This window comes from Aquila chrysaetos, chromosome 25 (assembly GCF_900496995.4).
Source record: "Aquila chrysaetos chrysaetos chromosome 25, bAquChr1.4, whole genome shotgun sequence".
Lineage (NCBI taxonomy): Eukaryota > Metazoa > Chordata > Aves > Accipitriformes > Accipitridae > Aquila > Aquila chrysaetos.
Window position 1 is genome coordinate 17,722,619 of NC_044028.1, and position 22,614 is coordinate 17,745,232.

Consider the following 22,614-nt stretch of genomic DNA (forward strand, 5'->3'; position numbering starts at 1 on the left):
TGGATGTTTTGATTTAGCTCTTGCTGTTGTAGAGTCTATTCAACATAGTTGAGAGTGTTTTTTGATTGAATATGATACCTTGCTTCAGTGCTAGCATCAGTTAGTATTGGAAAAGGTGCTAGAAGGAAAATATCAACGTTTTATTTACCTGCAAAAGAGAGACCATATCTAGGGGGGAAAAAAAAAATATTAAAAATTGGTTTCTCCCTGACCTATCTTTCCACTGGGAGAAACCCTCAGACTGGGTGAGCTCATTCTGCTGGGCAATACTCACTGCTTTCTTGGGCCTATGTGGTGAAATGGAATTTCCAAACAGCAGTTGGTAGCAACTGCTTTCACTTGCTATCAGCCTTGTACTTAGGTGGACACCAGCAGCAAACTTGTCATTGGGTCCTCTTGGCTCCTGAGGTGCTACTCAGTCATTCCAGCCTCTGACAGTTTTGATAATGCTTCCCAGTCTTAAAGCAACAGAGCTGTTTGTCCAATCTAGTATGCAGGTGTAGTAAAAGCCATACTAAATAGTTTTTTTAAAAAAAAAAAATCAAGAAAAGCATCGTTTAACCAATTCGAGCTATTTTATTAGAAACAAAATGGCATTAATCTTGGCTGACAAACTTGTGCCCACTAAGCTTTGGCTTACTGTGATCATAAACACCTCTGTTTTTAAAAAAAATGGACGTAAAATGCCACTTTTTAAATGATTGTATGGATACCTTCATGTTACAGTTTTTTTTCTTCATGAATAGTAGTTTCCTTTGGGGCTATGCCTCTGTGTGTGTAACTTCAACGCTGCTATAGCTGAAGGCTAGAATATATGGGTATCCTTAAGTTGTCTTGCAATTCCTTTTTCTTCTTTTCTTTTTCAGTGTGGATTTGGCAGGAGGTTATTCCTTGGCTGCTTAGTGCTTCTACTTGCACTGTTGTTATGTTAGAGTGGAGAAAGATGGCCAGAACTGGGGGTGGAGGGGTTGGAAAATCAAGCTGAAAGGTTGTAAATGGCAATATTGTAAACTATAATTGCAAAATAAAATGGCAAGCACTTTGGAAATAGGGAATTTTATCTTATTTACTCTATGGTAATCGTTGGCACTTGACTACAATCAGCTGCAAGCCTGTCTGTGATTGACAGCACAATTCTAGCCAGAGCAACCAAAAATAGCCCAGCATTTAAGTAATTTTAGTCTTTTTATAATCTAATACCATCACAAATAAAAGCCCGTGTAACGTGTAGGCAAATTGAACTCTCTTCACAGGCAGACTAGGGTAAATTGGGCAGTGCTGTGGGAAGGCATACTCAGAAAGCACTGAATATATCTTTCTTCAGCAATTCTTGCCCAGAATTAAGTAGGATTAGCTCCTTTTTTTCTTTATTAGCCTCAATATTTCTGAAATTAGTTAAATTCTTCTATGCCTAGATTCTTGTTGGGGTAAGGAGGCTGGCAGAAGAAGGAGAGGGAAGGACCAACATTGATCAAAACTTCACTCATTCTCAGAAAGAACCTTAATAAGTAAAATTATTAGCTGATCTTGGTCAAAAAACCTATTGAGCCCTCCCCTGCTGCTAGGCCAAGCAAATATGAAATGCTGAAGCATTGGTAGATACTGGTTTAATCTTTAGCTCTTGAGTTACTTCCTGTCATTGATTCCCACACCCTTGTTGAGAGAGGAAGAAGAAAATCATTTCTCCAATATAGGATGTAGAAAAAGGTCGTCTTTTTCTGAAAATCTCCAAGTTTCTTTTAAGGCTTCTTCCTCAGAGAATTACAACGGTAGGGTCAAAGCCCTGATGAATTCTGTGAGCTCCCCAGGACTACAGTAGTATTAGTAATGTAGATCTGCAGCATCAGAAGCTTTTGCATGACTATTTTTCCTTTATTACTAATTGCAGTTTTTATTTGGTACTTGTAGGCGGAGCTGTGTCTGTGGCAGATATTTTGGCGCCAAAACACTGGATGATGCAATAGTTCTGCTTGTGGTTTTTTATTAGTATGTTTTTTTCAAAACTGTTTTAAGGAATTGTCTATTTTGAGGACAGGCAGGGAAGTCAAGCTACACTAACTTGTCAAGTGGATTAGTCATTGAACACCTTTGTAGGCATTTTAATTCAGAATTGAAGTGGCTTTAATTGGATTTCGCTTACTTTGCTTCCAAAGTAAATTTTGGTAAATCAAATTTAGGTTAATTCAGTGTAAAGGCGTGGGCAGACATCCTCACTAAGGGCTACCTGGAGCAACTGAAAACATTACTGCTTAGCTGCTCCTCAACACCCTCCTGCTCCCATTGTGTTCCTATAGTGTTCCACAGCTCAGCTCACAGAAGGGGGTGCTTACTAGTTTCATACTACAGTAGGTTATTTCAGATTAATTCTGCTCACCTTTATTAGCAGTTTAGTCTGTTGGCTGATTGTGTTGACACGTACAGGAAATGTAGTCATGTTGCACTTTGCTGACTCTGCAGTGGGGAGTTGATGCTCTAACAAGTAGCTTGGAAACCTTAACTCTATAAACAGCTCTGTTTATTTCCAAAATGAATGTGTGTCCATGCCTGTAGAATATATGCACTCAGCATGCCTTGGGGGTGGGGGGGGGCTGAGGGTCCTTATTAAAGGATCATGACTGTTGAGGAGCAGTACTGTTATGTATACTGGACAATCTTTGTGATTTTAGGGACTAGCTTCTTAATTTACGAAATAAATGGCAGTGACAGCAAATTGAACATAGATAGGGATAGCAAGCCAGCTAATAATTACAGCTGCAGCTACCGCATCTTTGGAAGAACAAAAGAGATCCTGTAAATAATAATTCCACAGTTCAAGCTTGAGGTTGTTTCTTAAACAATGGGTCTCTTAAAGGAGAGGGAATTTGCATCCTAAATAACCAAGTATCAATACTAAAGTAAAGAAAGGAGATGAGTTCACTTAAATGTAACATCATCTATGAAATGAGGTGTGTTAGATGAAGCAGAAAATAATGAAAGTTTTCACACTTCTATCAGTCTAGTTTTGAAGGCATTTCACTGATTAAAAAAAAAAAAAAAAAAAAAAAAGCCAAAACACAGAATCTTAAAGAATACAGAATAAATTCAATCACACTATTTCCAGCTGTGACCATGTAATCTTCCATTCACCGAGCAGTGTTTGACTAAGTGAAGACCCAGGTGACAGCTCTCCAAGAAAAACTGAAGTGCTCAGGAAGGTGTCACTGATATAATGACCTAGCTTTTATGGCTTGTGCTTCATCTTTGATAAATGCTCGCTAGATATTAATTGCCCCTCCTGTGATGGCAATGAATGTGATTCATTCATGATGATGAATACAGTTCCAGTAATCCAAATGACTTCCATTTTTATACGTTTTTTTTGACAGGAAGCCTCTTATTTGCCAGATATTGACACATTGCCTAGACCACACAGTATGAAAAATGAAGTGCTGCTTATGACCATTTGGCTGTCAAGTTGTGGCCAAGTAGCTACAGATCAGTGCAGTGGGCAGCTGCCTAACATGGTGCTGAGAGCAGCCGACATCTACCAGGCCCTTGTGGTGTGGCTTCTCTCTCTGGTGAGTATGTGCAGTGACAATGCACAAAAGAAGGTACTGCATGATTGAGGCTGTGTTTGGCCCTCCAGTGAATATATAATCATTCTTGGAATCTTCTTCTTCCAACAGCTACAAAACAGTGGTTGAACAAGGGGGAGAAATTATGTTCTAACTCACGTTAAAGTCAGTAAATAAAAGTCTTGCTGAAATCAGTGGAAGCTGGATTGTGCCTGTAGTTTATGAAGAACAGGGCACAGAAAGTAAAAAACTATTGGGCCAGACTCGCAATAGTGAAAAGTGACTACTGGAAGTAGAGGGCTGTCTAAGTATTGTACTTTGTCCTTGGCAAAAGAAGCGAATGGACACAGGTGCCTATTTCTTACCATTTGTTCTTGTTAAGAGAGATCCTTTCTGATAGTCAAGAGGGCTATAAACAAGTGGTGGTTTTTTTCATCTTAATTGTCTTTTGGATCAGATATTTTTCTCCTCTAAAGAAACCACCTTTTCCTCACTCTTCCCATTCATCCCATATTAGCCTTTTCCTCTAGGGAAAACAGGCAATGTGTATTTTCCCTCCCCATCCCTCATGTTGGCCTCATTCTTTTCCCTGGTTAAAGACATTGACACACCAATACCAATACATGCGCTCAAAGTAGATTTCACCCTGAGCGGACAGCCTGCACAAGGCTTTTTAAATCACTTAAACTCCACTTAAACAGTATTAATTGTTAATGATGTTCACACTTCCATTAAAACATTGCTAACATTCTTCAATGCTAGTTCAGTGCTAATGAAAATTGCCACTTGAACAGCCCCAGAGTCTGAATCTTCCATTCAGAAACTAGTTAGCTCATGACCAGCTGCAGTGTGAGCTTTCTTCCCTTATGTTACTCCCATTTAAAAAACCTGAGCTCTGACTTGTAGCAGATTCTCCAAGCCTGAAAGGATATCTCAGCTTCCAGGGCTCGCTGTCACTCTACTAAAATTGTAGGGTCAAATGTTGCGATGGACTTTGTGTCCAAGAGCATCTGGGGTAAAATCCACCAACTGATTTCACACAGGTTCTCAAACAGCTGTTGGATAGCAGTGAAAAGGTCTGCATTTCTTTAATTAAAAGAAGTGGAAAGATGGAGGCGTTTTTAGACCAAATTCTCATCTGGTCATAATCTCTGTAATTCCACTGATTCACTGGCTTCCTGGCTTGTGTATATCAGCATATCTTTATTGATTTCATTGAAGATATGCTGATTTCTACCAGTTGAGAGCGTGATCCTCCAGATGCAAGCATTCCCCAGTGGCAGAGCTGCTACAGAATTTCCCATGTGAAACCAGTGTTCAAAGCAGTCAAGGACTTGGTAGTGCTATTTTGAGTGATACAGCTGACCTATGCAACAGTTTGAAAATCCACTCAGGCCCTGTGTTGAGAACATATTTCTAAAGGCATTTATCTCACTGTAAATAGTTTTGGTTTATATAAGCAGTAAATTGCAGAGCTGTTAATCCATCTAGAGATCATGGTGATGGTATAAACCATGAGAACAAGACTTAGTGGTTTCTGTATTCACCAGAACCCCGGAAAGGAATTATAGTCCTGTAATTCACACTTGCCTGTCTCTTCATCTAGCGTGTGACCTGGCTCAGGCAGAACCTGAACATTGCCTCACATGGCTGCTATTCCTTTCTCATGGCTTTGCTGGTTGCCTGTGTCTGACTTTCCCATAGCCTTCTGCCCTCTTTCACCTGCTACCCAGGTTTTAGGATGCTTTGCAGCACTACAGTGCCTTCCCAGTCTGTTTCAGGTATCTTTCCTGTCTCTTTTCTATCCTGTAATGAAGTTTCTCATGTATACTGTATGGTAAAGTGCATCATGTTTCAGTCTGAGCAGCCGTAGGAGCCAATGAGTGGTCTATCCTATTGGAACCCTATCTCTGGAACTAAGCTGATACTCATGATGAAAGATGTCCAGTGTTCATCTTGGGGTTGACAGAAGTCACTTTTTACCCTTCTTGTTTTGGATCCGATAGTTATATTTGAAAATAGAATGTGCACAAAAAAAATCCATCAAAAAGAAATCCCCTCAGTCTAACTAAAAGGTATTTTCACTGGACAGGGATTGATGGGGTTTTGGCTATTAGTGATCACTAATAGGAAAGACAAAGGCTTATTAAGGAAACCTGCACTAGCTCCTCAGAATGGCATAATCACTTAGCATTGATTTTTGAACTGAAATTGGATTGATCTCATTATCATTAATAAGGCAGCACATGGTACCACTGTGACAAGAACATGCAGTACAGCGTTGACAGGGACTGTTCTCATTTCTTGCTAGACTAGGGAACTAATGCAAGTTCTTGCTTTCACATAGTGAAACTGGTGGAAGTCAGAGCTTGCAAGTCCTCGCTGAGAAAATAAATCCTATGACTTGTCAAAATCTACATGTTATTCCTATTTAATTTGGTCTTTATTGATTTTTCTACTGGCTAAACCACAGCTAATCTACTAATCAAGCGAGAGTGCTCCCTGGATTATTGTACATTATGGGGTTCTACTCAAAAGCAACAGAGCAAGATAAACGGTTATTTTCAGTCTCTAAATACAGCTGTCTAAAAATGAAATTATGTTCAAATGGATTTACAGGTGCCTCCTGTGAAAATGAAAGACGGACCCAAAGCTCCGTTTCAGGTGGTAGGGCTGCAGCAGGTCTGGCGAGAGGATGGCTTGGCCCTATATGCTTGTCTAATGCCAGCAGATGAGTGTTCAGCCCACAACAGCACTAAGATCCAGAAGATAAAAGTGAGTAGCAGCATTTACACTTGCTAGTCATGCACAACAGCCATAGGCAGTAACCACTGTTTTTTTTACTAAAGACCAGGCTTGGATATGCCAATTCAACCTCGAATTTCAGTGAGCCAGGATAGAGCAGCACAAGCACTGCTCTGAATTAGAATGGGGGAACAGCCCAGTACTGTGGGAACTGAAAGATTGCTTACAGCTAATTGCCAACTCAAGCTGTCCTCAGTTATGCTGAATTTAGATTATGTGCAGATGAGAAACCAGCTCTCTGTGGCATAGTTTTTTTGTCTCTACTGCTCATTAGCTGTTAAAATATTTTTGGTGGCTGTAACCCCACAGTGCAAAAATTTGACTGGATTCAGAGGAGACATACCTTTGGCATGTATTATGGATTTTCCTCTTACATTTTAACAGTGTGAAGAGTGTGGCCCACGAGAGGGAGTATTGTCTTGCTATTTGGCTCCCAGGAATTGGGGCCTGGAGGCAGGAGCTGAGACTCTGTTCCCTCTACTCTGGTAAACTATAGAGTCTGTGCTGTGCAAAAAAATGCCAAGCTGAAAGGTCTAGCACACAAGCTGAAAATCTAGCACGTGTAGGTGGCGCAATGTAACGTAGAGCATGATACGAACTTGTGTCCTGAAAACAGCAGAGCTATGATATAGCAGCTCTAGGCTCTAGTTCGTTGGTTCTGTCTTTTCACAGAGCTAATGTGATACAGATTGGTACTCTGAGCATCTTGTTCTGTTTTCTTTTTTGGAGACAGCTTTTTAGATATTATTGCTACTCTTGCCCAGTATAAATATCTATCCTACCTATGCAGTATAGCTGACTTGCTGGACCATGTACCCAGGTATATCTGGGGAGCAGTGATCCTTGTGTACCCTGGATCTCTTGTGGGGCACTTGCATGAATAACTGTCCTGTTACTGAATAACCTTTGAGATGCTGGCCCTGTACTTTGTTGAGGCTGGCAAGTATCTCTTAGGTGTCTCAAAGCAACACTTGTGGCTTTAGTGAGCTGGTAATGGATTTTCTATTCTATTGATGCCTGCTTCATCCCTGTTGATGTTAACAGCACAACTATTGTGCTCATTCTTGACACTTCCTCTATGCTGAAAAGACCCCATAGGACCCAATAGCAGGTGGTCTTAGGGGGGCCCCCGTGTATGTGAGTCACACCTGCTGGAAACATCATGTGAAGTATAAATGGAAGAGGAGGTGTAAATGTGTTTTAAAAACACACTTAAACTTCCCCTATTCAGCTGCAGCAAGCATTCTTCACTTGCAGCTGCCTGCCTGTGAGCAGAAAAGATTAAATTTCCCATGATGTATCATAAAGCCTGGAGTATGACAGCTGTGGCTCCAGTGCTCCTGCAAGTAAATGATGCTGCAACAAATGCCATGATTAAAACACTACCAAAAAAAACCCAACCCCAAAACAATAAGCAACCTTTCCATGAGTGTTTGAGCACCTGTCGGCAGAAGCAGCAGGGCTAATATGACTAAGCAGCCTGCTAGACTGGATGAGGGCTGAATGTTGATTTCTGTCTAAGGCAACTGAATTCAAGGTGTTTGCTCTATGGAGCAAAGAAAATGGAGGAACAGAGACTGACCTGCCTTCTGTCCACTTGCCTTGTTGCTCTCTGCTGATTTCAGCTGAGGGGTTGGCCAAAGCATCAAAATTATTGAGTACTGAGTATGCTCAAAATATGTATCCAGTGTCAGGCAACTGAATGAACTTTTGAAGCTGCAGGCTCAGGCTGCTCTGAACATTTGGTTGGAGCTGGGAGGGGTTGTATCACAAGTTGGTGGAACAAGCCATACAGAGTTTCTGGTCCATATATAAATTGTAAATGCTATTCTGATGCCTAATTTACAGTTACTGACACTGCTGTTGAGTTCAGCTAGTATGCACAGCAGCTAACATACCAGGCATTTGGACGGTGTTCCTCAAAGCAAGACTATGTCTAACTGAGGCTTCCTCTCATTAGAAGCTCTGCCATATGTCTTCATGGTAACAATGACTTTTGTCAATTTTGCTTTCCTGAGGCATTTGTAAAGCTGCTGCTTTCCCCAACAGAGATCTAAGCTTACAGGAACAACAAAAGTCTTTCAGAAGTGTCAGCTGCAGCAGAGACAAGGAAAGCAACAGCAACTAGTCCTACCTCCCCATTCCTACCCTTGAGCAGCTTCAACTATCGTTGGAGAGAAACGTGATAGATTTTACTCTTCACACTTAAGTGTTCAGTCTCTCGCTATAGTGTTAATGTACAGTTTTTAATGGCTGAATCTGATAACAAAATTCTGTTGTGGCATTTATTGGTTCTTGTTCCAGTTGTCTCCTATGGGCACAAAGAGAACCACTTATCAAGGCTTACCTCCAAAATATGACTGGGTTTCCAGGTGTTTTTGTTGCATCTATTTGCTATAAGAATGTAGGGAAATCTTAGTTACTTTTTTTGGATTTTGTAAAAAAGACATACCAAGTAGTGTAAATGTTAACCGGAAACATTATGGCAAGTTGATATTTTAATGTTTTTAAAGTGTGTAGTCCAGAGTCCATTTTCAGTGCCAAAGATGGGTATGTACAAGATTATGCAACATCCCTGCTTGATGCTAAGAGGGAAATGCCCATCTTTGTGTATCTGTACTTGTGTCTCATAATAGCAGCAAATGACAGTTGTCCATGGATTTTCTTCACATTGTAATATGAATATGATTTTTACAGCAGACATTGGATTGCTAGTCTAAGAACTTAAGGACCTATCTATCAACAAGGCAAGGTTTCACTTTCCCCAGCTTGCTCCCCTGTTAATTCTCAACCCTGGTGTGATTGAACATGCTGAGTGTGTTTGTCTTGTTGGCTTTGATGTTATTTGATCCTGTGCCTTGTTGCCTGCTATAGGGTCACAGCTCTAATTATGTGGTACAGTTCATCATTGAGAACTGGATCAAGGCATCCTGCTAGTTTCATGTTACTATAGGTTGTTGCTGGGGTTTTTTGTTGTTTCGGTTTGTTGGGGTTTTTTCCCTCAGTTATTATTAACTGGAGCTGAGCTATATTGGAGACCTCTAAGCCATCAACTTTTTATTTACTGGCCGCTTCACTGTCACCTGTGTGTCTTTTATTGTTTGTCACATTGTATTTCTCCATCCCAAGGTCTAATGGCTATAAATACAAATATAATAGTGGGTTCTCAAGGCAAAAGCTCCTGTTCTCAGCAGATCAGTAAGCCTTCTGGCTTATTCAACTAGGATGGCATCTATTCCTACATCAAGTGGTTCTGCTCTGTCTCCTCCCATTTTTGTCAGTTTTTTGGTGTTTAGTTTGGTGGTTTTATTTCTGTCCTCCTCCAAACAGCTGATAGAAGTGAGGCAAATTTGAACATCCCTGCATGGTTTTGGTTTCTTGACTTGCTGTCAGAACAAATGGTTATACACTCACCTCTTGTAATTCTTGCATGCTGATAGACAAGCTGCAGTTGCAAGCATGTCTGATGGGAATTAGATTTGTACACAGTATGCTTTCTAAGAATCTACTAAGCATTCCCAATTAAGCACACTAGCACTGTGCAAAGCAATGTGGTTCTTGTCTGTACACTTCAATCACTTAATTCTGTGGTGGCTCAGAAGAGCTCGCAATCTCTGTCATTAGGTTTGGGCTTTTTTGCAGACCTTTCCTGCTTGAGCTCTACTTTCTAGGTGCAATAATAGCTGGTGTAGAGAAGATGCTTTGCATAATTGTTGATTCTGTTAGTTTCTAATTGAGTCTTATTGAGGTCACCAATTTTTTTCTCAGAAAGGCCTGCTAATTAAGAACCAACTTGGAAGAACAAAGGGGCTTAGAGGGGAGGTTAAGTGATGGAAAACTGTAATTTAGCAGTGCAGTATTCAATATTAATGTATTAATATTAGTATCAATCTTTCAAAAAACCTTGAAATTAATAAATCTTTTCATTTATATCCCTATGAAACCATTTGCAAATTGTCTTTCTTTGTATTGGGCAGTTTTATGGTCCTGTTTATGGCATTTTCTCCCTCTTCAAGTGTGGTATGTAATTGCTTCAGAGTAATATTTGTGGGCTGACGGATGTTGTGAGCCAGTTATTTTATACCAGTGTCTTACAAACAACTGAAGATTGCTATTAACTCGGCAGTCATCATCTGTGGTTGAGTTTTATAGCTGAGCAGTCTGAGTGTGTCAAGAGCTCTGGTGGAAGGGCAATGCTGTTAATGTCCCCAGTCCCTTGGCCAAGGGGCACTTTGTTTGAGTCAAGTCTACGTGGAGGCATGTCCCCAAGTCACGGGGTGAGCTCTTCCACACAGCTGATGGGCGTAACTGCCTGTTGCAGACAGCATCTGCTCTCAAGTCCCATCTCCTGGGTCAGGAACCCTGACAGTGTCAGAACCTTCAATTCTGTCTTTGGGCATGGGAGTAGAGATTTTGTGGGGTGATACCAGGATTGTGGGAGGGGCGTGCTTTCTTGTGGGTGAGGGGACAACTTTAGAGTGCTGGTTGCAGGGATGCAGGGTATGACAGTTTGGGAGGCTGAGGGGTGTTACATTAGGGGTTTGGTTTGGAGAATCTGAAGGGCAGATGTGTGAAGCATGAGTCTGGGATGGTTGCAGACAGAGAAAGAACTGCTATGGGTGTATGGTACAGAACAGAAAGTTCTTGAGGCCATCGTCAATGCTTTTTAACCATTGACTCTTTGCAGACTGAAGAAGATCTACAAGGAACATCCATTTTTTACCAGAAGATTTCTGCATTTCTAGCCTGTACGCAGCTTCCAGATGTTATCTGGTGGAGGGCAGAACTGGCCAATCACTTCCAAAACCAACTGTGTCCACTTCTTCCTGAAATTCCCTCTGTCCTGCTCAGTTACATCACTGCTGTTAATCCTGATCCTCAGGTACTGTACAGAAATGCTTGGACTTCCAGTAATTTTTTTTTTCCCATTAGGTCCAGTAAAAGTTGTTGTTCTTCCAGTCTTAACAGGTATTCTTGTTTGCTTTAGCTAAGGATTTAAACAGAGTTTGAAAACAAATTCTTCTGAGCTGTGTAGATTCCACTGAAGTGTATGAGATTACAAGGACATAGCACCTCTTAAAGTCAAGTGCTTAAAATCACTTGCCTGCCTAGAGTTGTCTGCAAGAACACTCACCTCATGCTGTCTATAAGTAGAATGATAATTAACTTTTTCACTTCTGTCAGGTTAGCAAGTGCTCCATAACACATACTCAAGTGAACAAAATGTTACAAGAATTCATTATACTTATTGGGCGAGTTTATTCCTTGAGGGCATCCAACACTGCTTTGAGGCCTTTAACAGCCTATCCTACCTTAGTGTAAATATTTTGACCAGGTTTTCAAAGAAACACTTAATATGACCTGAATTCCGTACCTTTTGAGGGATTGTTCTACTTATTTCTTTCCCATGACATCACCAGGCTTTGGAAAATCATGGTCTTTTCCCAATATTTCTAAATCAACAAAAACCTTGAGACACAGTTCCAGGGAATGGTAAAGACTGCAATTCTGGTTCACAATGAAGTTTAGTTCTGAAAATAATGTAGCATGAGAACTTTTCTGCAATTTCAACCAGATTTGGGGATTACTATTACTCTGTGAGAATCAATGCCATGAAAGCTTAGGGGCTTAGCAGTGCACTTAGCAATTTGCCTAAAGGTTTATCCCACTTCTGTGGAGGAAAAGGAGGCTTAATGTTGTTGATTTGCAGTCACTGTAGCTTTCAAGTAGAAGCAAATGCTATAAAGCAGTCTGATGTACTTGTAAAAGATAAATCTGCTGTACACTTTTAAGGCATAAAATAAAGCATCATTTAAAACAGGGCTTTTATGCAAATCCCTTATTAGGGGTATTACAGATCATTAGAAATTGAACAGCAAGATAGCAGGCACTTTCTGGGGGTGGATCTTTACCTTGATGTCAGAAAAACTGAAGTCAATTTAAAGACCACGTTCTCTTCCTAAGGCCAAATGCTCTGTGCCAGCCAGGTTCCCAGGCCTGTATTACACTGAGACCACTATGTATCATGGCTTTTTGTTAGATGTATCTTGCATTTAAACAGAAAGGCTGATTTCTCAAAGCAAGGCCCAATGAGCCAGACTCTCAGCAGGCAGCAGCTAATCCTGTTGTCTGCCCTGAAGCTTTACAAAGTGGTACCAACTGAGAATGTTCCCAAGTGTCATTAAAATACAAGCAAAAAATGCTGCATAGAAAATTCAGTATCGTATTCTTTTAACTTCATTGGTTTGAAGATTTTGTACAAGGCCAGTGATCCATGCTTGCTTTTTATGTATTTATGTTTATTTTGAGGCAATGTATACAAAACAAAGTAGACCAAAGAACCTGCTACTACATGTTGGAAAAGCATGCAGTGAATACCTATTTTTGCTCCAGGTAGCTTATGGTCTGAGACAAAAATCCTGACAGGTTGATGAGACAAATGGGTAGGAGTGGAGGGAGAGGGAACATCAGGTAAAATTGCTGTCTGCTTGTGTACTGACTAGCTCTGTGTATGATTTTTATGAGCAATTGTTAGCTGCAATTGTAATAACCTTTAAGCACATTGTCTGTTAGTGCATGAGCCAATGTCTTGTTTTCAGTCAATTGGTCTAGTGTTTTTTCAGTCTGTTCTGGACCCCAAACAGATTGCTTTTCTCTTGTTATTTTTCTCTGAGGCTTTCTTATTAATGCTATGCATACAGCCTATTAACCTGCAGTAATTCACTTCTGATGTGAAGAGTAAACTCACAATGCAGTCATTAAAACCCCAGGTTAGGTTAGGAGTGATATAATCCCTGTGGAAGTTAACTGCAATGTCCCTTGTCAGCAAAAAGAGGATTTCTACATTTTAGAATAAAATAAAAGCACTTTCTCCTGTTAAGCCTTAGGATGCAAGTGTTAACCTTAGGGATACAGACAACATACGTAGCCAGTATTGATGCTTCTTTTCCTGTGCCTGTTTGTTCTATTAAGGCACACTGGATTTCTCTTGCTCTCTCTCAGTTGTTCTGGACACTGGGACATTTGCCCAAAGGGTGCAACCCCTAACGCTCACCATCTTCTTGGTCACCTTCCAGAGCACCTCCTTGAACTCCCAGCCTATACAGGTGCCTGCCGTGACAGAGGAGTCAGGGCATAGCAGTATTGGATGCGTGATTGTGTCAGTGAGATTTCAAGGAAGAAGAGGAACCTCCATCCCTAAGTCAAGCTGAATGAGATTTTTTTTCTTTTAGTGCCAGAAAATTGATTTTGTTGCACCTCCTGGTGATCAGTTCCCTACTTGTTGCTCCTTTAGTTAGTTTCCCTGCTGACTTCCAGCATAAGGGTTGTGTTTTCTTTTTTGAGACAATAGTACTGATTAAGGGCAGGTCTACACAAAGTTCCCTCCTTGCTTTTCACTTAAGCAAAGCTCCATTTTTTTAATTTTTTTTTTTTAACGGCGGTTTTGGCTAAGCATAGATAAGAATTCTAGAACTGGGTCCAGGGAGCTAAATTTGCCCTGATGTTGTAACTCAATGCTGCCAAAAACTTCAAACAGCACAGACTGAACTAACAGGAAGTTTGATATATGGGAGTGGACTCGCAGAAAGTACAGCAATTCTTTAATGTGGTATTTCAGATTTTTGGGATTTCCCTGCTAGAGAGTTGCTGGTAACTGTGTTACCAGACGAGCTCTACATGTGCACACTACACACATGCACACAAGCTTTGAAAAGTTGCAAACTTTTTTTCAAAGACTGAAATAACCATGTAGCAGAAGAGCTATGCAATGTTGATGAAATTAGAAATGGCTGTTTCATGTTGTGAAAAAGCAGGCCCAGATGCATCACTTGTTGCTTTGTACAATTAGGTGCCCTGGTTTAACCCCAGCCAGCAGCTAAGCACCACGCAGCTGCTCACTCACTTCCCCCTGCCTCACCCCCAGTGGGATGGGGGAGAGAATCGGGAAAAGAAGTAAAACTCGTGGGTTGAGATAAGAATGGTTTAATAGAACAGAAAAGAAGAAACTAATAATGATAACACTAATAAAATGACAACAGCAATGATGAAAGGATTGGAATGTACAAATGATGCACAATGCAATTGCTCACCACCCGCTGATCGACACCCAGTTAGTCCCCGAGCGGCGATCCCCCCACTCCTCCCAGTTTATATACTAGATTTGACTTCACATGGTCTGGAATACCCTGTTGGCCACTTTGGGTCAGCTGCCCTGGCTGTGTCCCCTCCCAACTTCCTGTGCCCCTCTAGCCTTCTTGCTGGCTGGGCATGAGAAGCTGAAAAATCCTTGACTTTAGACTAAACATTACTTAGCAACAACTGAAAACATCAGTGTTATCAACGTTCTTCTCATACCTAACTCAAAAACATAGCACTATACCAGCTACTAGGAAGACAATTAACTCTATCCCAGCTGAAACCAGGACAGGCACCTAATTTAGGTATGTGATTGCCCTAACTCTGTGTATAGTCTCTGAAGAGGGAGTGAGAGGCATTTCCAGAGAAACTTTCTGATCTGTGTTTTAGCATGGGCTCAACAAGAAGACTCTGAGCTTTATAGTTTGAATGCTGTGACATTATTTCATTGACAAGCATCATGGCCTTAGCCCTGCTGAGTGGCTTCAGCATCTTCCACTGTCTTTTACTATAACTTCTCTTAACTTCAATGCCAATAAGAGGCTTGCTCAAAGAACTGCTACGTACTACTACATCAGCTTTTCACCCAACTTTTTTCAGGCCCTTGGCCATGTGGACATTGCCTTTAACACATCTCAAATTGTAATAACTGCTGGTATGCTGTGGTTCAGTGCCTCATGGTGTTGGCAATTACGCTGTTTTGATTTTGGGTTTTTGCCCCATGTGTTCTCGCTTTCTCCTTTCATGCTGTGTGAGAAGAAGCAAATTTAGCAGCTTTAAGCAGTACCTAAGCTAGGCCATGTAGTGTTTTGTGGGTGGAGAGTGCAGACTGAGCTACCTGGAGTGCAACAGAATTTGACCAGCTGTTAGACCTGATGCACATGTTGCTGTAAGCTCTCAGATTTAGTGTATAGCTCAGGGCTATGCTTTTCTCCTCCAAAGCTTCTGTGGAGCCTGATGCCAAAGCTTGAAAGACATGATTGTTGTGCAGCTGAAATGGGCATTAGGGAGGAATAAAACACCCAGAACAGCACCTCCACATCTGCTTCCTCAAACCAGATCCAGCAGGATGAGACTTGCAGCGTGGTAGGTGCCAGCTGCTAAGTCCAGCAGCTTGATGGTTTGAAATCCAGGCTAAAGTTGTAAAACAGGAGGTTCAAAAGGACGGGTTCATCCTGCCCTTTGCTTTCCAAATCTTGCTCGTGTCTTGTCTTTATCTGAGTTGGTGCTAAGGGCCAGATCTCACATGTCTGGCACCCTGAGTCTGCTGTGCAGCCTGATAAAGCTGTATCAACAGCTTTATCGAGAGCACGTCATCTGACTGATGATTCCACATGGATATGACTTGTCTGTGAGACATTTGTCCTGGGGCCTCATCTATATGCATTTATAGAAATTAATCCATAGCTGCAGACACAGAATAGCTGCATGGCTGTATCTTCATGAGGCAGAAGGGTGAAGGTGACATCCTGGCCCTAGCTGAGTCCCATTGGAATTTGTCATTGATTTTAGTGGGTCCAGGAGTTCAGGCTGTCATTGGTATTTGTAACTAAAAACCCCTAACCTTTAAAAGGAGAAAGGACTACAATGATGTCTACCAGAGTTGTCACAAAGATGAAGGCATAGCTTGGGGAGGAATAAACCATTATTGTTTTTCATTCTTCATAAAATTTGATAGCTCTCATTTAAATTGTGACCATCACTAATTATTCCAGAAAAGAGCAGCTTAAAAGAACTATCAAGCTAATGTGCTTAGCCATTTGTATTGTGCATGATGGGCAGAAAGGGTGGAAGTTACTGTCTCATCCTTTCTCTTCCGTGTTTTAAGATATCCCTTTCTCTATCCAGAAGGGGGGCAAGGGAAAGTGAGATGCATCTTAAAACCACCTGAAATACAGTCACCAGAATTGTACATCTTCAGTGGCAAAGCCCTTAATTAGCCCTCTCTATCCCCAGCCTTTTCACTGCCTGGGATCTTCCTACTGTGCTTCCACATTTCCTATACTAAATCTTTAGCCATCTGAAGTGAGCATGCACAATGGGGAGGGAAGATGTGCAGGAAACAAATTCAAATTTGTGTTAATCTGGATTCCACAAGGAATACTATGCTAATGCATTGGGATTCATGACAGCAGGGAGAGGAGAGAGTTTGAGAATAATGCTGCCTAATTCAGGGGCATGATTCAATGAATCACATCAGACATGAGCCTTGCCTGCATGTTAACATCAAGGCCTTTGCTAGAGTGAGAATAGTGCTTCCTCTGCTGCCACCGATGTGGTCAGTGGGGTTGAAACGGAGAGGTTATATAGATGCAGAATTTACAATCTGTCTCTGGAGGTAGTGGAGGATGCAGCATCTTTCTCAATGGATTTGGGTGTTGTCCCATAGTGATAATGGCTGAGCAGATCTTTGCTTTGAAAGTACCTTGCGTGTGAGGAGATGAGATTGTGGAGTACATAGAAATTCTTCCTGCAGTTTCTGTTTTCCTGCTGTGGCTGGGAAGCAGTCTAGAAGACTCGGTGCAACTTAAAAGGCTCTCTTAGATCATCTGACAGCAAAAGCTATTTCTTTGTTGTTGGAAATGAGAATAGAATACACTGTAAGCAAGAAGAAGAGATATTGGATTTGGTCATATTTCTGTATGACAGTTAAAGATTCATGGTTTTGCTGCACATAGCTCCAGTCTTCTCTAAAATGTGCTTATTCTTGTTTCTGCTCAGTGCTTTACAACACATTTTTGTTCTGCTGTGAATTTCCTTCCCATAACTGTCTGGCTTCATCTTGGTAATATTGTCTGAAACAAAGCAGTAGCTCTGGGTTTCTTTTTAACGCTTTTGAAAAAATGGTGCATGTTCAGTCCTAGCTATGGTATAAATTGGTCTTTTCCAGTGTCTTAAAGTAGCAGAAATCAGAATTTGTCTCCCAAAACGAATAAGAAAAAGGATAATTGACAAAAAAGAGTAACTACAAATGGGAGGTTATGGACATGCCCTTCCTTCCTGCTCTTTCTGGTCATGGCAAATGGATGGAAGGGATATCAGTGCTGTAAGAAACCCTGCTTTCTTACAGCAGGGGGTGGGGGAGACAGAGTCATGGAAATTGTTATGGTTAAATGATTCTGGGTTTTGAAGCCTGTCACAGCATAAGTCAAAGTATCCCTGGGGCTGCTGTAGCTGCCATTGGCTGTCTGTAGGGTACCTTTCCTCCCTGGTATAATGCCTTTACCATGAGACATTAGATTATTACAGTGCTCTGAGTCGGCAGAGCCTTACGGAAGAGGTATTTTCAGGTAGATATGAAAAGCTCAACTGCCTCTTCACCATTCTGTGCAGTGCATGGGGAGAGAGTCTCCTCTTCTCCCCGCCAAGTGACAGGTCAGCATTCAGAGACTTTCTGAACTGCTGTGTTTGCACAGAAGCTTTACAGCTACTGTAATGTTGTTGGAGGCATGAGAGAGGAACCAGCCCTCAGGTGAAACCAATACAATTCTCACACCTACCCTCTCTCTCGTTGTGGAACATTAAAAGTAGCACCAAAGTAAAGATAAAGATAGTGTCAAAATTGCCAAAATTATTTCAATAAGAGTGGGGTACTGCAACTGCCTGTGGAAGGTCACTCTGCCTTATATGTCAGATAGGGCTTATCTCAATATTGTAACAACTGACTTGACGCAATTCTCTCCTATATGCATGGGGACAGTTGCTTTCTTCCTGTTTTTCCTGTGCATTGTATAAGAAGGCAGTGTCAGGAGTTCTCCTCCACTGGCACGTTATTAGCTAGGCTGGACAAAGCAGGGACTGTCATACTGCAGCCATCTATGTGTATTTTCTTACTCATGAGGAAAAGGATTTTCTAGGAGAACTAAGACTTCTCAAGCTTCATTTTTTGTTGCTTTGTGAAATCACATTCAGGTTGGCTGCTAGAAAACAGAATCTGACAGATCACAGTGACAATTTCCCATAGGCCTTGATTCCCAGGTGTGGCCAGATCCCTGCTCTGGTGGGGAGGGAGGCCAACCACGTGGCAGTGTGCCTGGGATCACAGCTGATCCACAGCTTACACCGTGGTACCTCCTGTTGTGGTTTAACCCCAGCCAGCAACTAAACACCACGCAGCCGCTCACTCACTCCCCCCCACCCAGTGGGACGGGGGAGAAAATCGGGAAAAGAAGCAAAACCCGTGGGTTGAGATAAGAACGGTTTAATAGAACAGAAAAGAAGAAACTAATAAGGATAATTATAACACTAATAAAATGACAACAGCAATGATGAAAGGATTGGAATGTACAAATGATGCGCAGTGCAATTGCTCACCACCCGCCGACCGGCACCCAGCTAGTCCCCGAGTGGCAATTCCCCGCCCCACTTCCCAGTTCCTATACTAGATGGGATGTCACCTGGTCTGGAATACCCCGTTGGCCAGTTTGGGTCAGGTGCCCTGGCTGTGTCCTGTGCCAACTTCTTGTGCCCCTCCAGCTTTCTCGCTGGCTGGGCATGAGAAGCTGAAAAATCCTTGACTTTAGTCTAAACACTACTTAGCAACAACTGAAAACATCAGTGTTATCAACATTCTTCACATACTGAACTCAAAACATAGCACCGTACCAGCTACTAGGAAGACAGTTACCTCTATCCCAGCTGAAACCAGGACACTTCCTAAAGGTCAGCTTTTTACCTTGGATTTCCCAGTGTGCGTCCTCTGTGTCCTAACTGGGGCTGGATGGTTATAATGAAAGTTTCTATGGAAATGTAGGCTGGAATTGGTTTGACATTTGTCCCTTCTCTTTTTCTTCTTCTTGAAAGTTCATAGACTTGAGGTTTGTTCAAGGAACAGCTTGAATAAATAGAAGACTGGGGTCTTGCTGCATTCCTATTTTGTAGGGCTTGTCTGTGCTCACTGCATTGTGCCATCGTTGCATGCAGGAGCTGGCATCAAACAATGGAAACAGAGACAATCTTCTGTTTCCTTAAATCAATGATTTCTTGCTTTTCCTCTAATGATGTTTTCCACAGCAACCAAGTGTAATATCACAAGTGGAGACTGGTGAATTATGAATTGCAGGACAAAATGGACAAATCCATTGCAAGATGTCAAATCTCTTGGTTTTGTGTAGTTGTGTTGACTGAAACCGGGTGAAAAGTGAAATTCCCAGTTCTGCTTTTAGGCAAATATCTCATGAAGCACAGGAAACAGAGGAAGGAGAAAACACAAAAGGTTACTGAAGCAGAAAGGCAGATGTTAGAGGGGTTTTAATATTATTCAAATTAATTTCATTTTCTGGTTCTTGTTTTTAAACATCTGTAGAGTGATATGAAGTGCCTATCATTTGCCAAGCAGCACACAAAAAAAAAAAACTCTCAGGTGATTACACAGTTAAACAGCATTGTATGTAACTCATAATCCAGAATGGAGAGTTCTTTATGCAGTGTTAGTCCATTTTCTATCCATAATAAAAGTCCTGATGAGACCATGTTGAAATTTTTCTTTTTTCTGTTTTGAGACAGTCTGTCCATATGAGATGAGGACAGATTAACTACTGCTGTAAATGAAAGTAGAGTCTTTAAAAATAGTGAAGCTACTCTGAGGTACACCACCTGAGCCTATGTCTCAAAAGTGACAATTTTATTTATTTATTTATTTATTTATTCAATCTTGGAATTAATCCTGCCCACTGTGAACTCTGCTTAAATGCCTCCGTATTTCTGGAATGTTCAATATTGGCATAGCTGCAAATATCACTTCTTCCCAAACCAGAACTTGACAAACATGACTTTCAAAAGCTGTGTTTGTTCCTGGACTATGGCCTTGCTTACTGAGCATGCAGTCACAGCAAATTCTCATGAGTGACACATCCTTAAACTTGCACTTGTACAAGTTGCTTGCTTGGCTGCCCAGAAAATGTACGAGAAACAAAATAAGGTGCTGAGATTGGGAAATGCTACACTTCTGTAAAGCTGTGACCTAAATGCCAGAGTCTTTTTGCCTATCCATGAGTATGTGACTTACAGATATGTGTCACTTGTGGTGACATGAGCACAGGAGAAATGTCCTATTTTGGTTACAGGCATGTAGAAGTTCATGCAATTATTTGCCTACCTTTCCATTTGATTAGTTAATTAGAGCATTCCTTTAACAAAGCCCTTTCTGCTGGATGCTCAGCACAATTGTGGAGAATCAAGGTTTCGAGCTGCTCAGTTGGATCCTGCAGTGCCTTTTGCATGCAACTCCTGTTCATGTCAGTGGGTACTCTGCATGTTGGAGGGTCACTGGGTTGGACCCTGGGAATGTTCAGTCTCTCAGGAAGCAGTTGCAGATTCATATTCTTGGGATATCACTTAATTGGAGCTAGTGGTATGGTTGTAAGAAAGCAAATCATAGATTAACAAAACTGGACTAATGAGTTTAATCCATTAATGTGCATCCTTACGTGCTCTCTAGCCATAAAATACTATTTTTTTCATAGACCTTTATTTTGAGGGATCAAGATAACATACAGGTGAGAGATGTCCTTTGTCCATTTCAGGCAGTGGAGAAGGTGTTTGCGGTGCCAAATGGATTTTACTGGCAGACGGTTGAAACTGATGAAAAATACTTCCCTAATAGCAGCGACATCGAGGCTTGCAGAGATATAGACACTGAGGTAAAAAAAAAATAATTAAAAAAATCACTACTTTCTGACTTGTGGGATGATGTGGGAAGTTGAGAGACGATTAAATGACCTGGAATATTTCAATCTTGAGGTTTGGTACAAATACTGATCTTGAAGTATTTCTCACTCAGACCTAAATATATCAGCTAAGTATTTTGTGTCATCAGTATTGATGTGCTGATTGCTCTGAGCCACAGAAGATTAAACTATGAAATGTGCGGGTTGAAGAAATTGCTACCAACCAGGTGCAAATCAGTAACAGTAGACAAAATTCTGATAACCTAAAACCACTTGACTGCAAGCCAATATACAACACAACTTTTTTTTTAAACTTGTGCTCAGAAACATTAAAAAAAATTTCTGAAGCTTCTGGTACTATTTACCTGACCTACAGTAACGGTGTATGTGTTGTATGAACAAGTAGGAAGTAATTCTACTTAGTTTACTCCAGAAGAAAAGGTTAAGGTAACTTAAGTCAGCTCATATTTACCTCTGTTTAGGAGTGCATACCAAAATGTACTGGACCTCCAGCCAGTGTATGATAACTTGTTAACTATAGCAACTCACCTTTCTTGGCTCTTGTGCAACACAAAACATAGTGTGTTTGATCTGACAGAGTTCAGTTTCCTGTTAGCATTGATTCAAGGAGGTGCAGATATACTAAGTTCTTCCTGAACACACAGCAAGCCCGACCAGTTGCTGTGAGTATACTGGGCTTGCTCCTGGAAGATGCTTGAAGTCCACAATTAGGAGCTGAAGATACCTGGCACTTGGCACAGTTGGGAAGTGCCTCATGTCTTCGTTACAGTTCCTCAACTTGCCTCAGGAGTGCTGTTAGTGGGTCCATACAGACCTCTCACAGCAAGGGCAGGATGCTCTTGTAAGGGAAGGCAAGCTGGGAGCTGAGACCAACAGCAAGGCAGGTGGGGCCAGTGACCTCATGGCAGGGCGCAGTCCCACATTACCCAAGCAAGAAGAGCAGAGCAGGTCCAGCAGCAGCAACCGGGGTCAGCCAAGAGTCCATAGTGACAAGGCCAAGCCAGAAATTCAGCAGGTTAGGATAACAGCCAGAATCAGTGACATATGAGTCTGGGCCAAGGCATACCTGCAACAAAGCTCAGATGGAGACCAAAGCCAAGTGCCTGGCTCCTAAGCAAAGGGGAGATAGGCAGTTACTGAGGTTTCTCAATGCTGGACAGCTGCATTATCAAAGCTGGCCCTGAGCCCAGGCGGCCAAGCCCCAGGGACTCTCATAGCAGCTACAGAAAAATACTTCCTTACTGGCTGCTGTGAATATTGGGTTAATATCAGGAGAGCTTCAGCTAGACAAACATAAAGAAATAGAGCTTTTATTCCTAATTAGATCACTTTTTAATGATTTGAGTAAATTTATATCTTCATTTATCATGATGGTATAAGCCTCATAATGTGTTTATGGGGGAGTAGCATTTCATTTTAAGTGTCCAATG

At 41.4% G+C, this 22,614-nt stretch overlaps 1 protein-coding gene across 7 annotated transcripts in view; it reads left to right on the top strand.

The window, feature by feature from the left end:
- Positions 1-22,614, top strand: part of DNAAF8 (dynein axonemal assembly factor 8) — a 98,685-nt gene that overhangs the window by 27,850 nt on the left and 48,221 nt on the right. For all 7 annotated transcript variants that reach the window (XM_030001384.1, XM_030001382.1, XM_030001387.1 and 4 more), the window contains 4 exons: positions 3,366-3,557; positions 6,174-6,329; positions 11,047-11,241; positions 21,020-21,136. In XM_030001384.1, coding sequence (XP_029857244.1) covers positions 3,366-3,557; positions 6,174-6,329; positions 11,047-11,241; positions 21,020-21,136 — 660 coding nt within the window. The remainder of the gene's footprint in view (positions 1-3,365; positions 3,558-6,173; positions 6,330-11,046; positions 11,242-21,019; positions 21,137-22,614) is intronic.